The sequence below is a fragment of the Hypanus sabinus genome, chromosome 2 (genome assembly GCF_030144855.1).
Source record: "Hypanus sabinus isolate sHypSab1 chromosome 2, sHypSab1.hap1, whole genome shotgun sequence".
NCBI lineage: Eukaryota > Metazoa > Chordata > Chondrichthyes > Myliobatiformes > Dasyatidae > Hypanus > Hypanus sabinus.
The window spans coordinates 66,157,645-66,182,919 of NC_082707.1; the positions used below are offsets into that span (position 1 = coordinate 66,157,645).

Genomic DNA, 25,275 nt, shown 5'->3' on the forward strand with positions numbered 1-25,275 from the left:
TTGGAAGTGACATTGGATGCATGGCAACTCTAGCAGGATCTGCAAGAAATTACTTCCTATAGAGCAAAACCCAATAGCATGAATGACAGTGATGCTTCACTACTAGATGAACTCAATGCCTTCTATGCACGCTTTGAAAGGGAGAACACAACTACAGCTGTGAAGATCCCTACTACACCTGATGACCCAGTCTCAGAAGCCGATGTTAGACTGTCTTTAGAGAGTGAACCCTCACAAGGCAGAAGGTCCCAATGGATTACCTGGTAAGGCTCTGAAGACCTGTGCCAACCAACTAGCCAGAGTATTCAAGGAAATTTTCAATGTCTCACTGCTACGGGTGAAAGTTCCCACTTGCTAGAATAATGCAGGCTCCCTTAATGACTATTGCTCAGTAACACTCACATCGGCAATGTTTTGAGAGGTTGGTCATGACTAGACTGACTACTGCCTCAGCAAGGACCTGGACCCATTGCAATTTGCCTAATGCCACAATAGGTCAGCAGCAGACACAATCACAATGGCTCTCCACACAGCTTTAGACCACCTAGACAATACAAACACCTACGTCAGGATGCTGTTCATCAACTATAGCTCAGCATTTAATATCATCATTCGCACAATCCTGATCAAGAAGTTGCAGAACCTGGGCCTCTGTACCTCCCTTTGTAATTGGATCCTCGACTTCCTAATCAGAAGACCACAGTCTGTGCAGATTGGTGATAATATCTCCTCCTCACTGACAATCAACACTGGTGCACCTCGGGTGCATGCTTAGTCTGCTGCTCTATTCCCTATATACACACGACTGTGTGGCTAGGCATAACTCAAATACCATCTATAAATTTGCTGAAGATATAACCATAATTGGTAGAATCTCAGATGGTGACGAGAGGGCATACAGGAGTGAGATATGCCAACTATTGGAATGGTGCCACAGTAACAACCTGGCACTCAATGTCAGTAAGATGAAAGAGCTGTTTGTGGACTTCAGGAAGGGTAAGATGAAGGAACATGTACCAATCTTCACAGAGGGATCTGAAGTGGAGAGAGTGAGCAGCTTCAAGTTCCTGGGTGTCAAGATCTCTGAGGTATTAACCTGATCCCAACATATTGATGTAGTTATAAAGAAGGCAAGACAGCAGCTATACTTTATTAGGAGTTTGAGGAGATTTGGCATTTGAACAAATGCACTCAAAAACTTCTACCGTTGTACCATGGAGAGCATTCTGACAGGCTGCATCACTGTCTGGTATGAAGGGACTACCGCACAGGACGGAAAGAAGCTACAGAAGGTTGTAAATCTAGTCAGTTTCATCTTGGGCACTAGCCTACAAAGTACAAAGTACCTGTGGGTATTGTTATGAATCCCATAACTGGAGAACTTACCAGCAAAGATAGAGAGGTCCGTTGAAGTCTGATGTCGCTATTTTCAAACGTTTTATTCGTAAAGGGACACAAAAGTAGGGTTAATACATACATTCAGATAGTGCACATTGTCAACATTCAATCTAAAGCGCAGGTATAGTAATAATCATCATTAAGAAGTGAGCTCTGCTGGTGTCTAGGGGTTAATAGATTGTCCGTTGGAAATATAAAAGTCACTCTGCAAGTCTACAGGCCTCAGCCCTTTGAAAATCGCTGGGTTTTGCGTGTGGGGCGACCGAGAGAGAGAGATTGGTGAAGCAGAGAAAGAACTTGCCGAGTCTTGATGAATCTTCCGTGAAGTCGGGGGAGCGTTGGTTTCCTCTCCCCGATGATAGTTAAAAGCAGTTTTCTGTGATTCCAGCTACAAATTCCAATCCCGGAATCTAACGCACGTGGCTTCCTTCAGAATGGCATCCCGCTGCTGCGGAATCACTCTCTCGTGTCTTCGGGTGCGTCTGAGGGGCTGTCCCCCTGAGACTCTCCTTTATACTTCCTCACGGGGTCGCAGGTGTCAATCAGGTTGGGATGATGCAATCTCTCTCTCAACCAGCCCACCTTGCCCGAGGGCTTTTCACGTGGTCTCCATGAGACAATAGTTGCTGGCATCTTATTCTGTATCCCTGGTGGGACGTGCAATTTTTCACGTTTCTCTCTCTCTCACTTCCTGGGTCTACTGACCCCCCCCTCAAAGGAGGGGGCTGGGGTCATAACACCTCCCCTCTTAAAAAGACGTTTTACCAGCGGTTAAAGCGGAGTGGTCCACAGTCTTACAGGAGTTTTGGATCTAACACAATACACAAGTTTTTCTTTTCACAAAATACTACAGTTATACATTCAAGTCAGTATCTAAATAGTTAATGATTACAGTGTCCCTTTCTTTCATATCTTAACATTGCGAACCGTACATCAGACTTCAATTCAATAACCACCTATTTAATTTTTTTTTCTAAGCAACAAAACTAAGGAGGTGTGACCTTAGCTTAGGTGCATTTACAAAAGTTTACGCGAATACTAATCGTTTCAGTCATTTAACTTAACCTGCAGGTCTCCAAAGGGCTGTCTTTATTATTCACAGGCTTTGGCGCAAACCCGTTCAACCTGCCTGGCTGTCTAACAATGGCATCTCCATTAACCATCGCCTCCTTTCCGGCGAGCCCCCCCATGGGGAACTTGAGTAGTTTCACGTGGTGAACTCCCGCCCGCCCCGCTCATCGGGGTTATTTTAGCAACACCATGCCCCAGACTTAGACCATTTCCACCCAACTCTTTGATTTTACCCAGGTGGCTGCTGGCCCTTTTATCAGTCCCCTTCAAGCTATTGGTGTTTGATTCGAACTCTTCGCTCAAGTAGCATGTCGAAGGCAGCCTTTTCACACCCCATCCTGGCATAACAATAGAGTGGGGGGCCCAGCTATTCCCCGGCTCACTCTGTGAGCGATCTGCTAGGTTTAAGATTTCTTCCTTCGATTTGGAAACTACAGACTTTTCGTTTCCTTCGCCAACAATCCTCACCCCCCCCATTCTTAAATTCTGCATTAACTTTGAACACTCCTTCGAGTACAGACGCCGGGGAACTCACACTTTCCTCTGTTACGAAGGTTAACCCTTTTCCCACTGAACCGAGTCCATCTGACCCACAAGGACGGCTGCCCCATTCCACTGAATCAGATACCTCAGACTTCTTCTGAGCTCCGTTACCAGGTTCAGTACCTCGTGCATCCCCATCTCAGACACACTCAAACGGGATATTGGCCTCTTCCAGGCTTTCAACACCCGTACCTTTTCCACATTCTAACTTCCCCCGATCCTCCCAGTTACTCTCTGGGCAGCTCCCACCCGGGGAAGGCGCAACCCTGCGAGCTGAAACAACCTCCTCGGCCTTTTCAGCAGACTCCTTCGAGGCAAGGGTATCCTTTTCATCTCGGACTGCCCTCCTCTCATTATCGGGAACACCTTTAGAACTCTCAAGTTCTTCAAACAACTCTGCCAAACCAGACAGATCATCCATGTCCCACTCTGGACCCTTTAACAGCTTTATCTGTTTCTCCTCGTTATTTCCTACCTTTAGGACCTTTCTCTTCGCTAAAGGCAGATCTATCTCCTCTCCCTTACCCCTTTTCACTTTACTACTCTTCGTCTTACCACCCTCGAAACCCTCATGGCACAGGGTCAGCAAAGACGTCTCGGCCAAATCAAAACTGGCCAGATTTAAACTGCTCTCATTCACAGCTCTCTCTCTCGACAGGCTGCGAGTGACCGCGCTGGCGAGATGGTCCTTGGGCGCTAGGGACAGGGCCACCACACTCTCCGGTCGGCAGGTCGGCAGCATGGCTGACCAAACCTTACCCCCTGCTAAGTCATTTCCCAGCAGGATGTCCACGTCATCTCTCGGGAATTCTGAGGGCACCCCTATTTCAACTAATCCATACACCAGCTCACAACCCAAAATGACCTTATATAAGGGCACCATTTCTATCCGTTTATTTATTCCTTCCACCTTTACCATGCCCGTTTCCTGACCAAATTCTAGTACCTTATGGCTAACCAGGGATAATTCAGAGCCCGTATCCCTCCAGATTCGTACGGAAACTGGGATGTCTCCCTCCATCACAGACACGGTTCCGTGTGACAGACAACTCCCAGAGCCCTCTCATACTCTGTCTACCCTCGGCTCTCTGGTCGATTTGCTGATTACCACGACACACCCGATAGGGACTGTGGTTTTCCCTCTTCCTATCTCCTTCCTCGGAGCAAAGCATCGAGATGCAATGTGCCCCTCCCTTCCACAATTAAAACAGGTCAAACCCGGAGCCCTCTGGCATCTTATTCTGTATCCCTGGTGGGACGTGCAATTTTTCACGTTTCTCTCTCTCTCACTTCCTGGGTCTACTGACCCCCCCCCACCCCCAATGGGTGCTCTTGCGATTCTCACAAAGGAGAGGGCTGGGATCATAACAGTATCTTGTGACTGTCACATGACCAATATGTTTTTGAGGCTCTGCTGGGCATGATGTAATGGTCTTGTGATGGTGGAGCGATGTAATTTTCCTGCCAGTGAGAGGTCATGTGATGGTTTTTTTCAACAGGGTATAAAAGGAGAACCCCTCCCTGTGACATAGGTCAGATCGTGGGGAAGATGTCAGTGACTTCGTTCTGCTGTGTATTTGATTTTTATGACGCAGTTTCATTTTAAAATGGAGTTTTAATTTCCACTGTAAGAATTGTTGTGCCGGCAGTTCTGGAAGTCGCTGCCAGTTAGAGTCCAGTCTAAGAGTGAAGAATTATTGAAGTTCAGAAAACCCAAAAGATCAAGGAAAGTTGGTGTTGTCGGCAGTAAACAGGTTCGACCTTATTTGATCCTCCTTCTGAAGGAATTAGTAATCTGCACCCACGTTAGTCACTGCTTTAAGAGCAGAAAGGACTGGGGCAGTGAGTTATTCGGTAAAAAGGAAAGGTCAGTGCCTTTAAGCAGTTTTATTTCCTTCATTGTAAATCCTTTGGGCAAGGCATACTTAGGCCGGGATCAGCAGTAATGTCATGAAAGAGAATTTATTACTTCAAGGAAAGTCTCTCCTAACTGACTGTAAATCATTTTGGACTTTTTGCAATACTAGTTTAAAGAACTGAGTTCACATTTCTAGCTTTAAGAACTGTTTGGGTTGCTGTATAGTAACCAACTTCCAGTTAAGTTAGTTGTTTGTTTACTTTTGAGTTTTTTTAGCAGTGTTTAATAAATGTTTTATTTGTTATAAAAAAAACCTGTCTCAATTATATATTCATTGTTGCCATATCATAACAGTATCCAGGACATCTTTAGAGAGTGGTGTCTCAGAAAGGCAGCATCCATTATTAAGGACCTTCAGCACCCAGGACATGCCCTTTTCTCAGTGTTACCATCAGGTAGGAGGTACAGAAGCCTGAAGGCACACACTCAGTGACTGAACAGCTTCTTCCCCTTTGCCATCTGATCCCTAAATGGACATTGAAGCTACCTTCAATTCACTACCTCACTTTTTTAAAATATGCAGTATTTCTTTTTTTGCAAATTTTTTAACCTATTCAATATAAGTATTTGCTTGTATATTTATTATTACTTTTTTATTTTTTAATTAGTTTTTTCTCTGCTAGATTATGTATTGCATTGAACTGCTGCTGCTAAGTTAACAAATTACATGTCACATGATGATGTTACGAACCCCGTAACTGGGTCACTTGCCAGCAAAGATAGAGAGGTCCATTGAAGTCTGATGGTACTATTTTTAACAGTATTTATTGATAAAGATACACAAAAATAATATCAATGCAAACATACAGATAATATACGTCGTCAATACTAAATCTAAAAGCGCGGGTATAATAATAATCAATAAGAAATAGCACTATCGTTGTCTAGGGGATAATGTATTGTCCGATGGAAATATAAAAGTCACTGTTAGTTCATTCAAGCTGCAGCATTTTGTTTTGAGAGAAAGACGGGTTAAACTTGCCCAGCCCTTTTATGATGCCAATCCTTGGAGAGTCTTTGGGAGTTGGTTTCCCCATGGTTAGCTGAAAGCCGTTCTTCCGTGGTAAAAGCCACCGGTTCCGGGGCAAAATGGAACCGAACGCACGTGGCCTCTTCCCATTGGCTTCCGCTATTACGGGATCGCTAGCGTTTCTTCTGGTGTATCTGAAGGGGCTGATCCCACAGACCCTCTTTTATCCTGACTCACAGGGTCTCCGATGTCAATCAGGTTGGGGTGAGGCAATCCCTCCCTCAACCAGCCCACTTTGCCTGAGGGCTTCCACGTAGCACAGTATTGCAATACACAAGTTCGTCTCCAAGAGACAATGGCCGTTTCCCGTAGCTTTATATCGCCGGGGGGGGGGCGGGGGCGGGAAACAAGACATTCCGCACGTCTCTCTCTCATTTCCTGGGTCTCCTGACCCAAATCAATAGTGATCTTGCGATTCTCACAAAGGCTACCCCGCACCCTTTGGCGCCTCAGAGCTGTGGTACATTCATAACAATGGTGATAATAAACCTGATTCTGATTCTGAGAATATTTTCATCAATTATTCTACCCGTGTTCTTCATGTCATCTTATATGTAACAAATCAAAGTTTGATTTAAAATAGAACAAGCGTTTATAAAATATTCTATGAGTGTTTAATTATTCCAAGCAAGAAAAATAATCATTCAAATCTTTCCCATGCAGTTTCTATTTAGATTGTAGAAACTCAAAACTAACTGTGTAAGATTTTTTGATTTTTAAAATGGTTAGGTTGTGCTCAGATGCAGTTTTGAGTTAAATCAATTACCTATCAATATCTACTTACCACGACTTAGCATTTGATCACTGAGTGAGTGTTCCATCTTGACACGAATTTCACAGCTCTTTAGTCATTCATTTGTGAGCTCATCATTTTTCTGAGGTAAGGTCACTGGAACACAACATCTATATACTTGAAAATTATTTTATTTCAGTATTATTTGAGAGGAACGTAACATGCTAAGGCTATCCCTCAACTAGTTTGGAAAAGCATCAAGATCAAACTTTAGAAAAAGCAACAAGAGCTTGAAGTGATGATAATGGGAACTGTGATGTCACTTTGTTAATTGTGACACATGAGTAGGCGAATTGTGATAATTACTTTGATAGTATTTTTCTTTAGGGGGGTTTGTTATGAAATACAAGGAGGAAGTTGTAATGAATGCTGTGCAATGAATCTGCTAAATGCCATTTTCCTAGTGACATACATATCAACAGCTCTAAGACATCTTTGCTTTTCACTAATTTCATCACTGATAAATGTCTTCATATAATGTCAATGATCTTCAAGTGTAGGGTGTGACTCTATGATGATGATGAAAATGACATCCCTTGTGCTATCAATTCTTCTCTTCATTTCCTGTGAACGGTGTGTTCTAACTTTTCATAATTCAAAGTACCTCAGAATTTTACGGAAGGAATCCCATTTTCATAGAACTGAACAATGGTTCGTCCAGAGGCTGGATCATTTCAATGCCACTGATCTGAGGGTATGGAACCAGGTAAAATGTAATACAAATAAATGAAAAAGTTTTCTCTTTTCAGATAAATACAAATGATGGGAGAGAATATTGTCCAATATTACTAATTGGACATTCTCTGCTAAAAGAAAAATATGCAAAGGTCTTATGACAAGATTCCAAAGTGCAAGAATTTAAAGAAATACTATGGGATTCAAATAAAATAATTGTTGCAAATTCTGTTCTTCCAAAGTATTATGTTCTGGTAATTTTTGAGAAATATATTGAATATTTAAAGGTATAATCTTTGAAGTTTTAATATAATACAAGCATTTAAACAATGGTGATAAAACATTGAAGCTTGCACTACAGTTAGTCAGCAGCATAAATTTTCTTTTTTATGTATAGGAAAGCATTCTTAATTTCTGAAATATAATCATGATATTTGATCATTCATAGGGCAAAGGCTAATGTTGTTTAGACTGAATAAGCATTGCTAGGCAATAATCTATTTAGACATATTTCTTTTAGATTTAATATTTGATAGACTAATGGATGGTGTAATGGATATTGCAAAAAGAATTGCAGTCAATTTGACAAAACAGTTCTGTTTGCATCTTTGTTTTTATTTTCCCAGAGATACTATATCAATGATTCATTTTATCAGTCTGGTGGACCTGTTTTTTTGATGATTGGTGGTGAGGGTACTGCAAACCCAGCCTGGATGGACCATGGTGCCTGGATAAAATTTGCTGAAAAGTTGGGTGCTCTGTGTCTTCTTATAGAGCATCGATTTTATGGAAAAAGCCAACCAACAGTGTAAGTTAGTCTTTGTTTTTCTCTTTGCTCTTTCCTATGATGTTTGAGTAGAATCCTAGTTTTTTTCATCTCCTGAATTTGGCCAGATGGGAACAGTACAGTCTGCATATCTTCTGGAACAAGTTAATCCTCTGCATTATCCTCCAGAACCATTTACTGCCTAGAGGGCATCAGAGACCATGTGGTATGGCTCATTGCTCAGATATTCCCTTCCCCTCTTTATTCAGCTGATGGACATTGCTGTCTGTCCCTGCTCTATGTCTTTCTGCATTATTCTGCTCCAGACAATAGTTAAAGATAAACAAACAATTGATAACAATCTGTGATGCTTTAATGCACTATCACCAACAAAATCACACTGTTTAATTTACCTGGCATTTTTATTCTGTTTTGTAAAAGAGTAATGTATGTTATTTTCTGATGTTTATGAGGAAAGTAATTTTTTTAATTGGTTGGTAGAATATGTGCAGTAGCCAGAATGGAGATGATACAATAAGATTGTAGAAATAACTTGTGTAAATGCATTGTCCCAGAAGGGTTGTCTGGTATGTAAATTGACCTAATCTTATAATGCTGTACAATTAGCAGAGATCCTGTGATGGAAAGACATTCTCAAAGCATCTACAGATTGTTCTGCCTATATACTGTCAGCCTTGAAATGATTAGCCAATAGACCTATCTTTCTTTGTGATAATCACAGCTCCATCCACGGGTCCACTTTATTAGTATACCAAGCACCATACTTGATCAAATTTTACCAAATACAAAGGTTAAACTCAAGTTTTAAGACAATGATAAGTGTTCTTATTTCCAGTTTCTTTTATCTTCACTGAATTTTTTTTACTGCATTTTAAAATAAATTATGACATTAATGAAGAAGGATGTTTCCTATAGTTTGTTAAACCTGTGTGCCTAACATTATAAAACAACTTTCTTATGCAGTGTTTGTTGGTACTCTCTTCAAGGGACTTGAGTTTGTCAAGTCTTCAATACCTCCACAGTAAACAGGCCCTTGCAGACCTTGCCCACTTTCGAGCAGTGATAGGCATAAAAATGAACCTTACCCTCAACAAATGGATTGCTTTCGGAGGCTCCTACCCAGGATCCCTTGCTGCTTGGTTTAGATTGAAGTACCCACATCTAGTCTACGCTGCCATTGCATCCAGTGCACCAGTTCAAGCTGTTATCAACTTTTCAGGTGAGTACATTTAGCCTGGTGCCCATGCTATGTGTGTGGGGCACTGCACCTGATAAGGTCCTAGAATTTAATGGAAGCAAAAGTAAGGACCCCGAAACTAATTGTTTTCTCTTTTTTTCTTCTTCTTTGTTGCAAGGTAGAGTTTGAACCTGAAACCTTCTGGCCTATATAAATGGGTGTTTTGCAGTGTACATATGCTACTAATTCAACTAAAATCAATCCTTTTTCCCTTTCGCACTTGATCCCATTTTAAAGAATTCTTTCCACCGGTGTTCAAAGTTTAAAATTTAATTTATTGTGAAAGTACATATATGTCACCATATACAACCCTGAGTTTCATTTTCTTGCAGGCATACTCAATAAATCCATACTAGAGTGATAACCATAATAAAATCATTGAAAGACTTCTCCAACTTAGGCGTTCAACCAGTGTGCAAGAGATAACAAACTGTGCAAATACAAAAAGAAAGAAATAATAATAATGATTAAATAAGCAATAAATATCAAGTACATGAGATAACAAGCCCCTGAAGGTGAGACCATAGGATGTGGAAACATTTCAGTGATGGGGTGAGTGAAGTAATCACCTTTGCTTCAAGAGTCTGATGGTTGAAGGGTTATAATTATTGCTGAACCTGGTGGTTCTTAGCCTTCTTCCTGATGGCAGCAGTGAGAAGAGAGCATGTCATGGGAGGTGGGGCCAACATGTTCTGACCAACATCAGTCATGAATCCAAAGAGTAGACTTAAAGGATCAGGCAGTTTCTTTTCTCCTCCTGCTCTTCAGTTTTGTATAATTGCCAACCATCAAAGAAAAAAAATAAATGTAGATTTGTTGTATTGTATTGTGTCCAATACACAATAGCTTCTGTTCAGACTGAGATAATAGGGAGAAAATCACTTTGTATATCCTGAGCTCACAAAGGAACTTTTTATCAGTGGAATTCTCCGCTAAATCTACTCTTGCCTACTGCAAAATTGTCATGCAAAGAATTTTATCTACATCGTTTACTTTGTGTGGACATAGCCATTCAGTCAAATTCAGCCTTGCTTGTCTATGTTTATAAAGCACAAACACAAGCATGAGGAGAGAAAATGAAGTGAGACATTCTTTAATGTGAGTTGCATGAAAACTTTGGTGAACTTTTGCACCATGGCAGGATTTAATTCAGAATCGGGGTTATTATCACTGACTTATGAGATGTGAAATTCGTTGTCTCGTAGCAGCGATATACTGCAAGTCAGCGAGTTGTTTGTTATGTCTCCCCTCTCGCTGTGAAACAGGTACATCTCTTTCTTTCTTATTAGGGAGAAAGAGGGAGAGCCTGTAGTAAGTCGAATTACCGGGTGAATGAGTATTCTTTGGGGTACTGCAAGTCTTTGTCTTTATTGATGCTTTGCTGCATGCTTAAGTGCTCGATGGAGGGTGCCGATGCTTTGTTGCTGGTGGGGTTGGGGTGGGGGGTTGTTCCTTTGCTGCCACTTGTGTGGGGGAGGGGGAGCTGGGGGGGCTTTGGGGTTCTAACATTTAACTGTCATTCATTCTTTGGGGCACCCCTCTCTTTTTGTGGATGTTTGTATAGAAAAAGAATTTCAGGATGTATATTATATACACTTCTCTGACATTCTCTGATGGGGTGGTAAATTGGATTAGTAAGTATGCAGATGATACTAAGATGGGTGGCGTTGTGGACAATGAAGTAGGTTTTCAAAGTTTGCAGAGAGATTTAGGCCAATTAGAAGAGTTGACTGAACGATGGCAGATGGAGTTTAATGCTGATAAGTGTGAGGTGCTACATTTTGGTAGGACTAATCAAACTAGGACATACATGGTAAATGGTAGGGCATTGAGGAATGCTGTAGAACAGAGTGATCTAGGAATAATGGTGCATAGTTCCCTGAAGGTAGAATCTCATGTGGATAGGGTGGTGAAGAAAGCTTTTGGTATGCTAGCCTTTATAAATCAGAGCATTGAGTATAGGAGTTGGGATCTAATGTTAAAATTGTACAAGGCATTGGTGAGGCCAAATTTGGAGTATTGTGTACAGTTCTGGTCACCAAATTATAGGAAAGATGTCAACAAAATAGAGACAGTAGAGAGGAGACTTACTAGAACGTTACCTGGGTTTCAGCACCTAAGTTACAGAGAATGGTTGAACAAGTTAGGTCTTTATTCTTTGGAGTGTAGAAGGTTGAGGGGGGACTTGATAGAGGTATTTAAAATTATGAGGGGGATAGATAGAGTTGACGTGGATAGGCTTTTTCCATTAAGAGTAGGGGAGATTCAAACAAGAGGACATAAGTTGAGAGTTAGGGGGCAAAAGTTTAAGGGTAACACGAGGGGGAATTTCTTTACTCAGAGAGTGGTAGCTGTGTGGAATGAGCTTCCAGTAGAAGTGGTAGAGGCTGGTTCAATATTGTCATTTTAAAAAAAATTGGATAGGTATATGGACAGGAAAGGAATGGAGGGTTATGGGCTGAGTGCAGGTTGGTGGGACTAGGTGAGAGTAAGCATTCAGTACAGACTAGAAGGGCCAAGATGGCCTGTTTCCGTGCTGTAATTGTTATATGGTTATATTAAATTTACCTATTGTAACCTTTTGATATAACCAAGCTGTGTCCATGGGTTCATAGACCATTCAAAAATCTAATGGCAACGGAAAAGAAGCTGTACCTAAAACTTAAAAGTTCGTGGATGTCAACATCTCAGAGACTCTATCCTGAGCCCAACACATGGATGCAATCATGCAGAAGGCAGGCCGGTAGCTGTACTTCATCAGGAGTTTGAGGCAATCCTGTACGTCACCAAAACCTCCAGCAAGTTTCTACAGATCTACCATGGAGAGCATTCATACTAGTTGCATCACTATCTGGCACGAAGGCACCAATGCACGGGATCAGAAGAGGCTTTGGAGGATTCCATCTTATCAGCTATTTCCATCAGCCTCTCCACCATCATTGAGGACCCTCACCACCTGGGACAGGCCCAGTCGGATTGTGGACGACATCCACCGTTAAGGCTTCTCACTGTCCAAGATATGCCCAATCAAAATGACAGCATTGCAGTTCGCACAGTGCTTTACAGCACCATTGATCAATGACCAGAGTTCATTTCCCTCCTCTGTCTATAAGGAGTTTGTACTTTCTCCCTGTGACTATGTGGGTTTCTTTTGGGTGTTCCGGCCACATTCCAAAGACTTATGGGTCAGGGCTAGTGAGTTTTAGGCATGCTAAGTTGGCACCAGAAGTGTGGCACCATTTGCAGGCGGAGCACAATTCCAGGATAATATTGGTACTTGATGTAAGCAGTACATTTTACTGTATGTTTTGATGTACACATGACAAATAAAGTTCATCTTTAATGCCCACCTCATTACTACAATTAAGGAGGTGGTACAGGAGCCTGAAGACCCACACTCAATGTTTTAGGAACAGCTTCTTCTCCTCCATCATCAGATTTCTGAATGGTTCATGAACACCATCAAGCTATTCCTCTTCAGAACTTTTTTATGTAACTTACAGTAATTTGCTATGTCCACCCTATACTGCTGCCACAAAGCAACAAATTTCATGACTTAAGCCTGTGACAATAAACATCATTCTGATTCTGGTTCTAATTCAAGGTTCAATCTAAGCTCCTTCTGATTCTAACCAAACAAAAGTGACAAATGTGCAAAGAATTTGTTCTCATGGTTGTGCTGTACAGAATGATTTGAGTCTGGAGAGCAGGTAAACCCTTCCCTTCTCTCCCCTCCGCTTCTCTTTAAATACTTTCGTGGGATAGTCTAACAACAGCGACAATTGATAAGGTTTTGGTTTAACTGACTATGGAAGCTTTGTGGCTGGTTATCAAATCTATCCATATTATCCTTTGGCGTTAACAATCACATACTCACAGATACTGCTTGCTACGTTTTAACGGTAAACTCAATAATCTTCCTCAACCACGAGGAAGACGGTCAGGTTTACTGTTGACTGTGACTATGTGACTGTTAAGGCCAAGGATGGTAAGGTCTTGCTTTAACACCCCTACCTCAAGACTGCACTGGTAAGTTAGCCTATTGTACGTGTTGAAGCTTCTACAAATTAACCTGAAGGTTTAACCTTCTGAGCTGATGCAGAGCGTACTCTGTAGGGCACATTTATGATTGCACTGTTTCAGTTGTAATTTACATTTTACTTTAAGAATTTATGTACCTGTACTTGCAAACCTGACTGCATTAATAGGCTGCATTGCTACTGTGATGGAGAAAGGTGTTCCATTATCATTTTTGCCACTATTTACCTGTTGTTTTGAATGGGGCAATGTTAGTTTTCCTGCTCCTTGTAGATATCCCAGTATATATTGATATATAGCATGTTACACTCTTTCTTGGATTACTTCTCGTATCTTGCCAATATTAAATTTCCTATTCTTCCTGGACACGAGGATTCTAAAATGACATTTTCAACTTAATTTCCTGATGCATTGGTTTACATGATTAAAACTTATTACTGAGCATATAACTTGGCCTCTCATGGAAAATAAGATTGAAGTAATTTTGGGACCATATTTTCTATATTTTTCAGAGTATTTGGAAGTGGTTAATTATGCTTTGGAAAGTTACAGTACCCCATGTCCTCTGCTTGTGAAGGATGCATCTGACACACTCATAGAATTGTTGCCAAACACTGCCAAGTATCATAAGATTTCACAAGATTTCCAGTAAGTATGTTCAGTTTTAAATAAAAATAAAACATAGTTTATGAAATTACATCAATTTATCTAAACCGGTCATGGTATTAATGGAGAAACTCTTGGATAGGTTACATTAGAGTCCTCCATGTACTGATAGTAATCTCTAAGCCAGAAGCAAAATATTGTAGATGAGGGAAATCTGTATTATAACTGAAAAATTTGGAAATATTCAGCAGGTCTCGCAATTTTAGACCTGGAACGTTAACTCTGTTTGTCCACTCATACTAAATGATTATTGAATATCACTTTCCTGTTAGTCAGAACTTCGAAAAGCCAGCAGTGAGTTATATTCTGAATTACAGCATATCATCAAGATTATAAAATAATTACAATTTAATTTACTTCATTCACCCATTTAATATTGAAGTTCCTTCCTTGTATAGCATTTAATTGTTTCTTAAATGATCCAAAGGCTGTTTCCACTACTCTGGCCAAATTTGGCTTCTCATTTAATTTTGCTTAGCTCACATGTAGGGGTCCTGCAACGCACTGAGCTAAATCTAAATTGAGTTTGAAATGCTTCAAACTGTTTTGAGGCTTCTATTTATTTGAGGTGAATTCTGCCAAAAAAACATCTCATCTGAAACATTTAAAACAGGATTTACCAATGTGGTCAGTTTCTGCTGTTTGTGCATAACTGACGGATTACAGTTATTTTATTATCCTGGATCTAATGTTTGGGAGAATAAATAAGCAAGCAGGATTCACTAGTTTTAGTATTGCAAAACAACCCATTTCCTCACATGTAGTTAGAACAAAACTGAGATTGAGCCAAAGAAGTAAAATATTTGGACAGTGGAAAAATATGTAGTGAAAGAAGTCAATTTTAAGTGCTGTTTGATACTGAGTGAAATGTTCCAAACCTTTCCAGCCATTCCATAAAACTGTTGCACTCCTGAGAGTTTCTTGATGCCTGCCAGCTACATGCAAGGTCATTGTCAATGGTCTTGATCTCAGGAAAACCTATTTTCTAATACTTACACTCATGATAGTTACATCACTCAACCAACTTGTTAATTGGAGTCCTGATGAAGGGTTTCAGCCTGAAGTATTTGACTGTTTATTCCTCTCCATAGATGCTGCCTGACCTGTTGAGTTCTTCCTGTCCTTTTCACGTGTTACTCTGGATTTCCTAAATCTGCAGAATCTCTTGCATTTATTTTGTTAATTGGAACGTCTGCATTTGCTGCAATGCTCTTGGATTGCAAAAGTAAATAAGTTCCACTTCGTTAAATATCAGAAAACAATTAACACCAATTACTGCAAAAATCTATAATCAAATGCACCAGATATATACACACAATCCTGCTTAGTAAATTCTTTTGTTAATCCATTTGAGGGCAGCATTTTCTTTATTAAAGTATGTAATATGATCTCAATTAAATCAAAAAATTTTCATCTTTCCCTGTCTATTTTCAAATGGGGATATTTGACCATGATTATTTGCGAAGCTTTTAGTTGTCATATTAGCCTTCCTTTAGCTATACTGATTCAAAAGTTTCAGATATCTGTGGATTTTCTTTTGTTTTCCATGGACTGTTTTTTGCATTCTAAACATTCATTTGCCTACCTTGAGCCACACTGAGTATTCAACAGGATGAAGAATTTGCCTAATATTACCAATCACAAGCTAGACTGAATTTATAATTAGATTATTGAACAATGTTTCCCTAAATCTGATTTTTTCAAAAAAATGGTGGATGCTTGGGTTGCCTGAAACATAATGAAGGAGCGATATTTTCTAACAACAATCTGATAAATACTATCACTTCTGTTTCCAGCACAGCCAGTTCTTCCGCCTGTTCATAAGCCAGACTTCCTTCTATTTATTGTCATTGGATTGCTTTTCCAAGCAGTAGCTCTGTCAGTCCTTGTTTTCTTACTATATCCACCTCCCCAATTAGTAAGCCTTTCTCTTTTCATTCTGCTATCCTAATACTATATCAAAAAGTGTTTCCCTCTCACACTCTCTCTCACTCTATCACTCCCTCGCTCTTTCTCTCACTCTCACATACTCTCTGTCTTCTCTATCACTCTCTCTCTCTCTCTCTGTCTCTCTCTCTCTCTCTGTCTCTCTCTTTCTCTCTCTCTCCCAGACATCCACTGATCCTCAGTAGGAACATTCTATTCTCCTCTTTCATCACTTGTGTATGTGTGTTTTCGTCTCTGTCTTCCCCAATTTTCTATGTTACAAAAGATGCCAGAGGATTATTAATTGGTCTACTCTTGCTCCCTCTACATCTGAATTCTTCTTTATTTTTTCTCAGTCATCAATTACTTGTTTCTTTTGTATTTCCTACTTCACTTGTCCTTTCCCCATCTTCTCGCCTTTTCCTCCAGTTTAACCTTTACTTTTTCTGCTGATTTCTGTTTTATTCCTCTTTTTCTTCCAGTATAGTTCACATTCTGAACTCTCTGTTTTATTTTGTAGCAACGCTATCTTCTACACCAAACAGAAAAATCTGTGGTCTTTCTATGAAAAATGTTCAACAGAACAAATTTCAGAGATCCAGGATGAGTCCACCACATTAAAAGCATAATTTTTTTCAGCTAGAAGAAGTATGGAAAATCTGCAGGGATATTGGAGGAAGTGAGACTTGGAAAATGTACAGGGAGATTATTAGCCAGGAAGGGACTGTAAATGGTAAATTGTTTCATTATTATCACATGTACTGAGGTTCAGTGAAAAACTGTGTTTGGCGTGTCATCCGTACAGTTTATTTCATTACACTGGTGCATTGGGGTAGTACATGGTAAAACAAAAACAAAATACAGAGTATTTTGCAAATGAAACCACCAAATCATAGGTAATGGTAAGTTGGCGTCTAGGAAGGAGTCAGAATGCCTAGGGTCATGACAACCTTTTCCTCAATGTCAGCAAAACAAAAGAATATTTCTCTGTATTATAATTACAGAGAGTACAGTGCAAGGACATAAAGAAAAGAATTGTGAGGTCAAGAGTCTGTTCTTATTGTACAAGGAGACTGTTCAATACTCTTATAACAGCTGTCCTTGAGCTGGGCGATATGTGCATTTAGGCTTTAGTATCCGCTGCCAAATGGGAGAGTGGTGGGGGGAGAAGAGAGAAAGTCAGGCTGGGTCAGATTTTTGATTATGTTGCCTGCTTTACTGAGGCAGCAATAACAGTAAGCATGAGGGGAGACTGGTTTCTGTGATGTGCTGAGCTGTGTCACAACTCTGCAGTTTCTTGCGGTTTCAGGCTGATTTGTTGCTGCACCAAGCTGTGATACATCTGGATAGGATGCTTTCTGTGGTGCATCTATCAAAATTGATGATGGTCAAAGGAGACTTGCCAAATTTCTTTGGTCTCCTTAAGAAGTAGAAGTTCTGTTGGCTTTCTTGACTGTGGCGTCTACATGATTGGATCGGGGCTTGAAACTTCCACCCTCTTGACCTGAGAGCTGTTTGTCTAAACAGGAGCATGTGCACCGTTACCCCTTCTGAATTCAACGACCAGCTCTTTTGTTTTGCTGACATTGAGGAAAAGGTTGTCATGACCCTAGGCATTCTGACTCCTTCCTAGACGCCAACTTACCATTACCTATGATTTGGTGGTTTCATTTGCAAATTTGTGGATGGAATCAGAACAGAATGTGGTGATACAGTCATGAGTATACAGGGAGTAAAGAAGGGAGCAGAGGGTGCAATGTCTGGGGCATATGTTGAGGATAATCGTGGCAGAGGTGTTGAAATCTATTTTTACTAATTGTGATCTGTTGGTTGGGTAGTCAACGATCCACTTACAAAGGGAAGTGTTGTGTTCCAGGTGCAAGAGATTGAGATGTGTTTGTCTGGAATTGTATTATTGAAGGTGGAGCTATAGTCAATAAACAATAATCCAAAAGTCTAAAACAGCTGTCTTTACTGTACAGATGACCTGAGATGAGGGTAGGGCCAGGGAGATTGCTTCCATCATGGACCTGTTTCAGTGGTAGGCTATAAAATAGCACAAAACACATAAAAAAATAGGAGAAGAGGGAGGCCACCTGGCCTCTCGAACCTGATTTGCCTCAGGCCTCAACTCCAAGGTTGACTGAACTTGGCCTTTTTTTAGGTTGAGTGAACTTGGCCTTTTCTCCTTGGACTGATGGAGGATGAGAGGTGACCTGATAGAGATGTATAAGATGATGAGAGGCATTGATTGTGTGGATAGTCAGAGGTTTTTTCCCAGGGCTGAAATGGCTAACACAAGAGGGCACAGTTTTAAGGTGCTTGGAAGTAGGTACAGAAGAGATGTCAGGGGTAAGTCTTTTACGCAGAGAGCGGTGAGTGCATGGAGGCAGATACAACAGGGACTTTTAAGAGACTCTTGGATAGATGCATGGAGCTTAGAAAAATAGAGGGCTATGGGTAACCCTGGGTAATTTCTAAAGTAACTACATACTTGGCATAACATTGTAGGCTGAAGGGCCTGTATTATGCTGTAGGTTTTCTATGTTCTATATCCAGGAAGGTTTCTTAAATCAGTATGTGGACAGTCCAACAAGAGGAAGAGCTATACTGGACCTTGTGTTGGGTAATGAGTCTGGCCAGGTGACTGACCTTTCAGTGGTAAAGAATTAGTGAACAGCAACCACAACTCCTTAACTCTCAGGATAGCTATAAATAAGGATAGGTATTGGCCTTCTAGGGGAGTTTTAAATTAGGGCAAATAGAGCATTAGCAAGAACAAAGAAGAGTTATTTAGAAACACCTTTTTTCTGGCAAGTCCACATTGGACATGTGGCGGTTGTTTAAAGATCAATTGCAGAATGACCAGGAAAGGTTAGAAGGAAGGACCGGGATGGAATGATAAGGGAACCTTGGATGTCCAGAGAGGTGATGAATTTAGTCAAAAAGGAAACATGCCTACATCTTTGAAAGTTTGAATCAAACAGAGCAAATAAGGAGTATAAAGAAGCCAGACTAGAACTAGGAATTAGGAAAGCCAGGAGGGGCCATGAACAGTCCTTGGCAAGTAGGATTAAGGTGAATCCCAAACCATTCCATACATACATCAAGAGCAAGAGGATAACTATTGAGAGAGTGAGACCACTCAAGGATAAAGGAGGTCACATTTACTTGGATGCAGAGAATATGAGTGAGGTACTTAATGAGTACTTTGCTTCAGTATTTACCAAGGAGGACCAGGAGATCAGTGCTGGGTGTATAAATACTTTAGGGTGTTTAGATCAGAAGGGGGAGGAAGTGTTGGACCTCCTAATGAGTATTAAGGTGGATAAGACTCCAGAGTCTGATGGCATTTACACCAGGTTATTGAAAGAGGCTGTGGTGAACTACATATACCTGTCTGGACACGCCCCCCCCCCCCCCCCCCCCGCTGACTGCTCCTGTGGCTCCTCCCACAGACCCCGGTATAAAGGCAATTGGAGGCACAGCTCCGGCCTCAGTCTCCAGGATGTTGTGTGGTGGTTACTTGCTGTTTGTTCTTTCTTCCAGCCAATAAAAGCCTATATCTCGCCTCACGTCTCCGAGAGTTATTGATGGTGCATCAAAGGCAAGAGGCGATATTGCTAGGCCCTTGACCAGTGTCCTCTTTAGCCACAGGGGGGGGGTTCAAGAGGATTGATGAGTGGCTAACGTTGTACCTCTATTTAAAATGGAAACAAGGGAAAATCCTGGAACTGTAGACCAGTGAGTCTCATGTCACTTATATGTAAATTCTTAAAGATAGGCTATATGAGCATTTGGAAACCTATTGCCTAATTAGGGGGAGCCAGTGTGGCTTTGTGCGTGGCAAGTCATGCCTTACAACTTGATCGAGTTTTTTGACAAGGTGACAAGAGAGATTAATGAAGGTAGTGCAGTGGATGTCTAAATGGATTTTAGTAAGGCATTTGACAAAGTCCCTCATGGGAGGCTAATCCAGAAGATTAAGCGGCACATAGTCTGTGGAGAATTGGCTGTTTGGTTTCTGAGCTGGGTTGCAATGGAAGACAGAGGGTTGAGGTCTGTAATCAGTGGAGATCTGCATGGATCTGTGCTGGGACTGTTGTTTGCGATATATATTAATGACCTGGATGAAAATGTAAATGGGTGGATGAGTAAATTTGTAGATGATACCAGGATTGGTGGTGTTGTGGATAGTGTGGAAGACTGGCAAAGAATACAGCACAATGTAGATCAGTTGCAGATATGGCCAGAGAAATAGTAGATTGAGATTAACCCAGATAAGTGTGAGGTTTTGCATCTCAGTAGGGCAAATGCAAAAGGCAAGGTCCTTGACAGTGTTGCTGAGCAGAGAGATCTTGTGATCCAAGTTCACAGCTCATTGGAAGTGGCTCACAGGTTGATAAAGTGGTTAAGAAGGCTAATGGAAGGTTTGTTTTTATTAGTCAATGCACTGAGTTCAAAAATTAGGAGTTATGTTGTAACTTTATAAAACTCTGGTTCAGCCGCAATTGGAGTATGCATACATTTCTGGTTGCCCCACCATAGGAAAGATGTTGAGGCTTTGGAGAGAGTGCAGAAAGGTTTACCAGGATGCTGCCTGGTTTAGAGGGAATGTGCCATCATGAGAGGCTAGATAACCTTGGGTTGTTTTCTCTGGAGCGTAGGAGGCTGAGGGGAGATCTGATAGAGCTTTGTAAGATTATTAGTGGCATAGATAAAGTAGACAGGGAAATCTGTTTCTGAAAATTGAAATGTCTCATGCCAGAGGCCATTGAAGGTGAGAGGGGGTTGGTTCAAGACAGATGTGAGCGATAAGCTTTTTGCTCAGAGAGTTGTGGATGGCTGGAATGTGCTGCCTGGTTTTGTAGTAAATGTAAATACATTACAGGCTTTTAAGAGGCATTTAGCTAGGCACATGGATGCAATAAAAATGGAGAGATACAGACACTGCGTAGGTTGGAGGGATCAGTGTCTGGGTGTTTTTGATTTGATCTTAGCGCGTTCAGCACGACATTGTGGGCCGAATGGCCTGTTCCTGGACTGTACTTTTCTGTGTTCCTTTGTTACCACTATAACCCTCTATTATCCAATATTTCAAAAAAAATATTATTACCTCCAATTTACACACTCGTAATGATGTAGTTTCCACAACTTTCTGGAGAAAAGAATTCAATAAATTCACTAACATCTACAAAAAGACATTTCTGTGTACTTTGGTTTTATATGATCATCCCTTAATGTGTAATTATATCCTCTTGCTTGAGAATCTCTCTCCATCTTAACATCAAATGGCCATCATGCCATTTGCCCTCCTAAATACTTAATGCATCTGCCTGCAAACATTTTGTGATTCCAAGAAAAAATAGTTGAACTTAATCTGCCAGTTTCCAGTTTTCTTATATTAGTTACCCAGCCTCAATCCCTGGAGTTTCCAGATGCTTTTCCTTTTCATATATCCGTAGAAATAGCTAATGTTTGTTTTGACATTACTTGTGAATTTTCTCTCAATATTAGTTTTGTTCCTGTCATATGAATTCTGTAGTCTGCTGCTCCTGAAAATGTCATAGTCCTCTGGTCTACCATGAATCCTTGATGCTTTTTCATTTAAATTATCCTTTGTTAACCGTGAATGGTTTTGCTTTCAAATTCTTGCACAGTTGTTGAAAACTGATTTTTTTCTATTTTATTGCCTTCCCCAGCTATGCAGTTGCATTGGTGGCTCCCATTTTCTCTAATAGCTACTCCACATTGGTCCATTCTCCCTGAAATGCCCTACGTTTATAGATATCCTGCCAGCCATTACTATTTCACAACTTTGATTCATAAACCTATGTTTTTTTAACTCTATTCAATCCATCAATATTAATGGAAGCATTAATCCAGGATATTCTTCACAGAAAAGAAGCATTATTTCATTTGTTTATATAATGCATTTTACAGAAGGAATCCCCATTTTCTCCAGTTAATGTGTGTGTGAAACTTTGAGTGAAATTTAGAAAAACAAGTTTGTCGTTATCAATAGGAAAGGAAAACTTAAGACCTGTCTTAGCAAGAGAGGCTTTATTTGGAACTTATAATGGTTCAGGCTCTTAGCTGCAGTTCTATATATAGAACTATATATATATATAAAATCCTATATATAGGATTTTAGGATGTATTCTTATTTTTTTTTAAACATAATTAAAAGCATCTTCACTATAACTGATATTGGGTGGAATAATGCTTTGGGGTTACTGTATGGCCAACTGCACTGACTGTCTAAAAATAAAATGTGTGTAAAGAAATTAATTTAGACACCATGAGTAATAGGTATTTAGAGAGGCTGGTATGGAGGCATGGAACACTTTGTCTACGCCTGATAAATTGAATCTAACTAATGTAATATTATATACAAATTCTTAATTAAGTGGTGGTAATATTCTTTGGTATCAGCTGTCCAGGATGCCCATCGACTGGGTTGTGTGTTAGACTTTGATGAAAGTGGTCTGAGTTCTGCAACCACTATCAACTCTTCTCTCATTCTCATGCTTATTATAAAATTCAATCACATCATGGGGATGACTTGCAGAAGATTTTATTGCCATCAAATTGATAACTGATTTGAATATATTGCTCTTTACTATGTCCATTCTAATTAAGTTTATGGGAGTCTAAATCTCCCATTTCAGTCTGCTTTTGTTACAAGCAGTGCACCAACTTCATGCTGCCAGGCAATGTACAGTATATGATTACTTTTTGGAGCCAGTGATGTCTGTAGTTCTGAGCTGCAGCAGAGATAGCCTGAATTTCTAACGCTGCTTAAAGTGAACCACATTAAGTAAGCCCATCCTGTGCCTTATAAAGGAACTTGTGGCAGGTATTCCCAAACTCATTCTGATCCGAGGTGCGTTGCAAACAGGGTAACACAAAACAAGAGTAGGGCTTAAGCTATTCCACTGCTTAGCAGCGCCTGGACATGGAGAAGTGAAGCAATGTGCTAATATAGCAATGGATCAGAAGTCCTCCAGATAAACTTACAGAAGGCTGAGGGGTCAGACACTTGTGTGTGCCAGTAAACAATCGTGTCTCAAGAACTTGGATGCAAATCTACAAGAATTTCGGTAAATTGGAAGAGGGAAGGGTGTTCAAATATCATATTTGACCAAATGTGTATCACCCATAATCATTACTCAGTGCACTATAATCCCATGATTAATTTTTAACTAATAAAAATCTGGTCTAAAGTTGCATAATTCACTGAACACCCACACAATTCACACTGCAACACCCAACACAGCAAAGTCGTCCAAACATAATGCGTACCGTTAACAATGGACTTCCTCATCTTTTGTAGAAGATACCAACAGAGGTACAGTGAACTGGAAGCACAGAGAGGCATCCCTGTTATAAACCCACGGATCAGGCAGTATTATTCATCACAGGATGCTTGCAGCTGGAGTCACAAGTACCCCCAATATTCTTGGAATCTTACAACCTTTTCTATTTAACCCTATGTGATCCATTCCTCCTCCTATTGTCATTTATCATCATTACTTTTCCACTGTCCTATTTCACCAACTTCCTTCTGACTGAAACATGTGAATATCTGCAGATGCTGGATATCCAAAACAACACACACAAGTTGCTGGAGAAGCTCAGCAGGCTGGCTAGCATCTACGATAAGGGAGGAGGTGAATGGGCAGGTGAAGCACTTTGGCCTCTGCTTTGACTTTTGACCTAAGTTAATCTCCCAATCGTGACAAGTTTAGCCAGGCGTCTTTACAGATTCCCCTCAAGCTGAATATGTTAGTCTAACTCATGTCTTCCTTGAAGACAGTGATCTCATGCAGTACAGCTCAATGGATATGATTAAACATTCCCGTTTCAGCCTGATACAGCTAAGAATCACTGCTGCTTGCCAAGTCTATGCAGTTAATAAAGATGTCTTAATGCGATTGAATAATCTATCGCTGATTAAAACCAATGTAAACAACGCTGATTCTGGCCATACCGCTTTCTGATTCCTTGTAGGAAAAGTGCCTGCTGGTTAAGGATACAAGTGCACTTAAGAAGATGGCAAATGTACAGTCTCTTGTAAACTAAACTGAAGATCTTAGAGCTAGGGTGTTGTATCAGAGGGGCATTAGGACTGCTTTCACCCTTTATTTCATGGAATCCTTGTTAACCCCTTCCCTATCGGATGCAGCGATTCAGATTGACGGGTTCACTATACACCATCGGGATAGAACTGTCGAGTCTCTCAAAAGCAGAGATGGAGGTGTATGCCTCATGATCAACTCCTCTTGGTGCACAGTGTATCAGCATTGTCCCAATTCTGCTCACCAAACCTGGAATATCCCGCAGTTAACTGCCATCCATTTTACCTGCTGTGGGAGATTTCATTGATTAATTTGGTAGCAGTGTACATTCCACCTCAGGCTCTGGATGATCTGAGCAATGGGATCAACATGCATGAAACAGTGCACCCTGACCCCTTCACCATCATTTTGGGAAACTTAACAAGGCCAGCTTGAGAAAGACACTAAATAACTACCATCGACAAATCACTTGTAGTACTGGAGGGAGCAACACACTGGACCATTGTTACACTAAGATCAATCGTGCTTACTATGCTATTCCACACCCACACTTTGGAAAGTCTGATCACCTGGCTGTACTCCTGCTCCCTGAGTATAGGCTGAGACTGAAGACAACAGCAGCAGTAGTGAGGACCAAGAAGGGATGGATAAAGGAAACACAGGAGTGCTTTAAATCGGTGCACAGGACCATATTCAGGGATTCATCTTCAAATCTGGATGCTTATGCCATAGTTGTAACTGACTTCATTAAAACCTATGTGGATGAGTGTGTGCCTATGAAAACATGCTGTACGTTCCCAGACCAACAGCCATGGATGAACCAGGAGGTTCATTGTCTGCTAAGGGTTAGATCCGTGGCATTTAAGTTTGGTGACCCAGGTCTATACAAGAAAACCAAGTATGACTTACGGAGGGCTCTCTCTCTCTGGCTATCCATCCCATAGGATGATGATGGTTCCTTTCAGTCAGTTAGTGGGGTTTGATATCTGCATCCTGGAGTGGCTGTACAGGCCGATCCTTGACAAGCGTGCTTGCCACATACTTGGCAGGTGAGGCCTGGAGGGGCAGCAGGGGCAAAAGCTCTGTTGTGGCGCTTCCTGTGCCTTTCCTCT

The 25,275-nt window shown here is 40.8% G+C and overlaps 1 protein-coding gene across 1 annotated transcript in view; it reads left to right on the top strand.

Annotated features, from left to right (window-relative positions):
- Positions 1 to 1,001: 1,001 nt before the first annotated feature.
- The window catches only part of prss16 (serine protease 16), an 87,581-nt gene continuing 63,307 nt past the window's right edge, over positions 1,002 to 25,275 (top strand). The window contains exons 1-4 of the mRNA XM_059986985.1: positions 1,002 to 1,049; positions 7,965 to 8,236; positions 9,202 to 9,434; positions 14,003 to 14,138. Coding sequence (XP_059842968.1) covers positions 1,002 to 1,049; positions 7,965 to 8,236; positions 9,202 to 9,434; positions 14,003 to 14,138 — 689 coding nt within the window. The remainder of the gene's footprint in view (positions 1,050 to 7,964; positions 8,237 to 9,201; positions 9,435 to 14,002; positions 14,139 to 25,275) is intronic.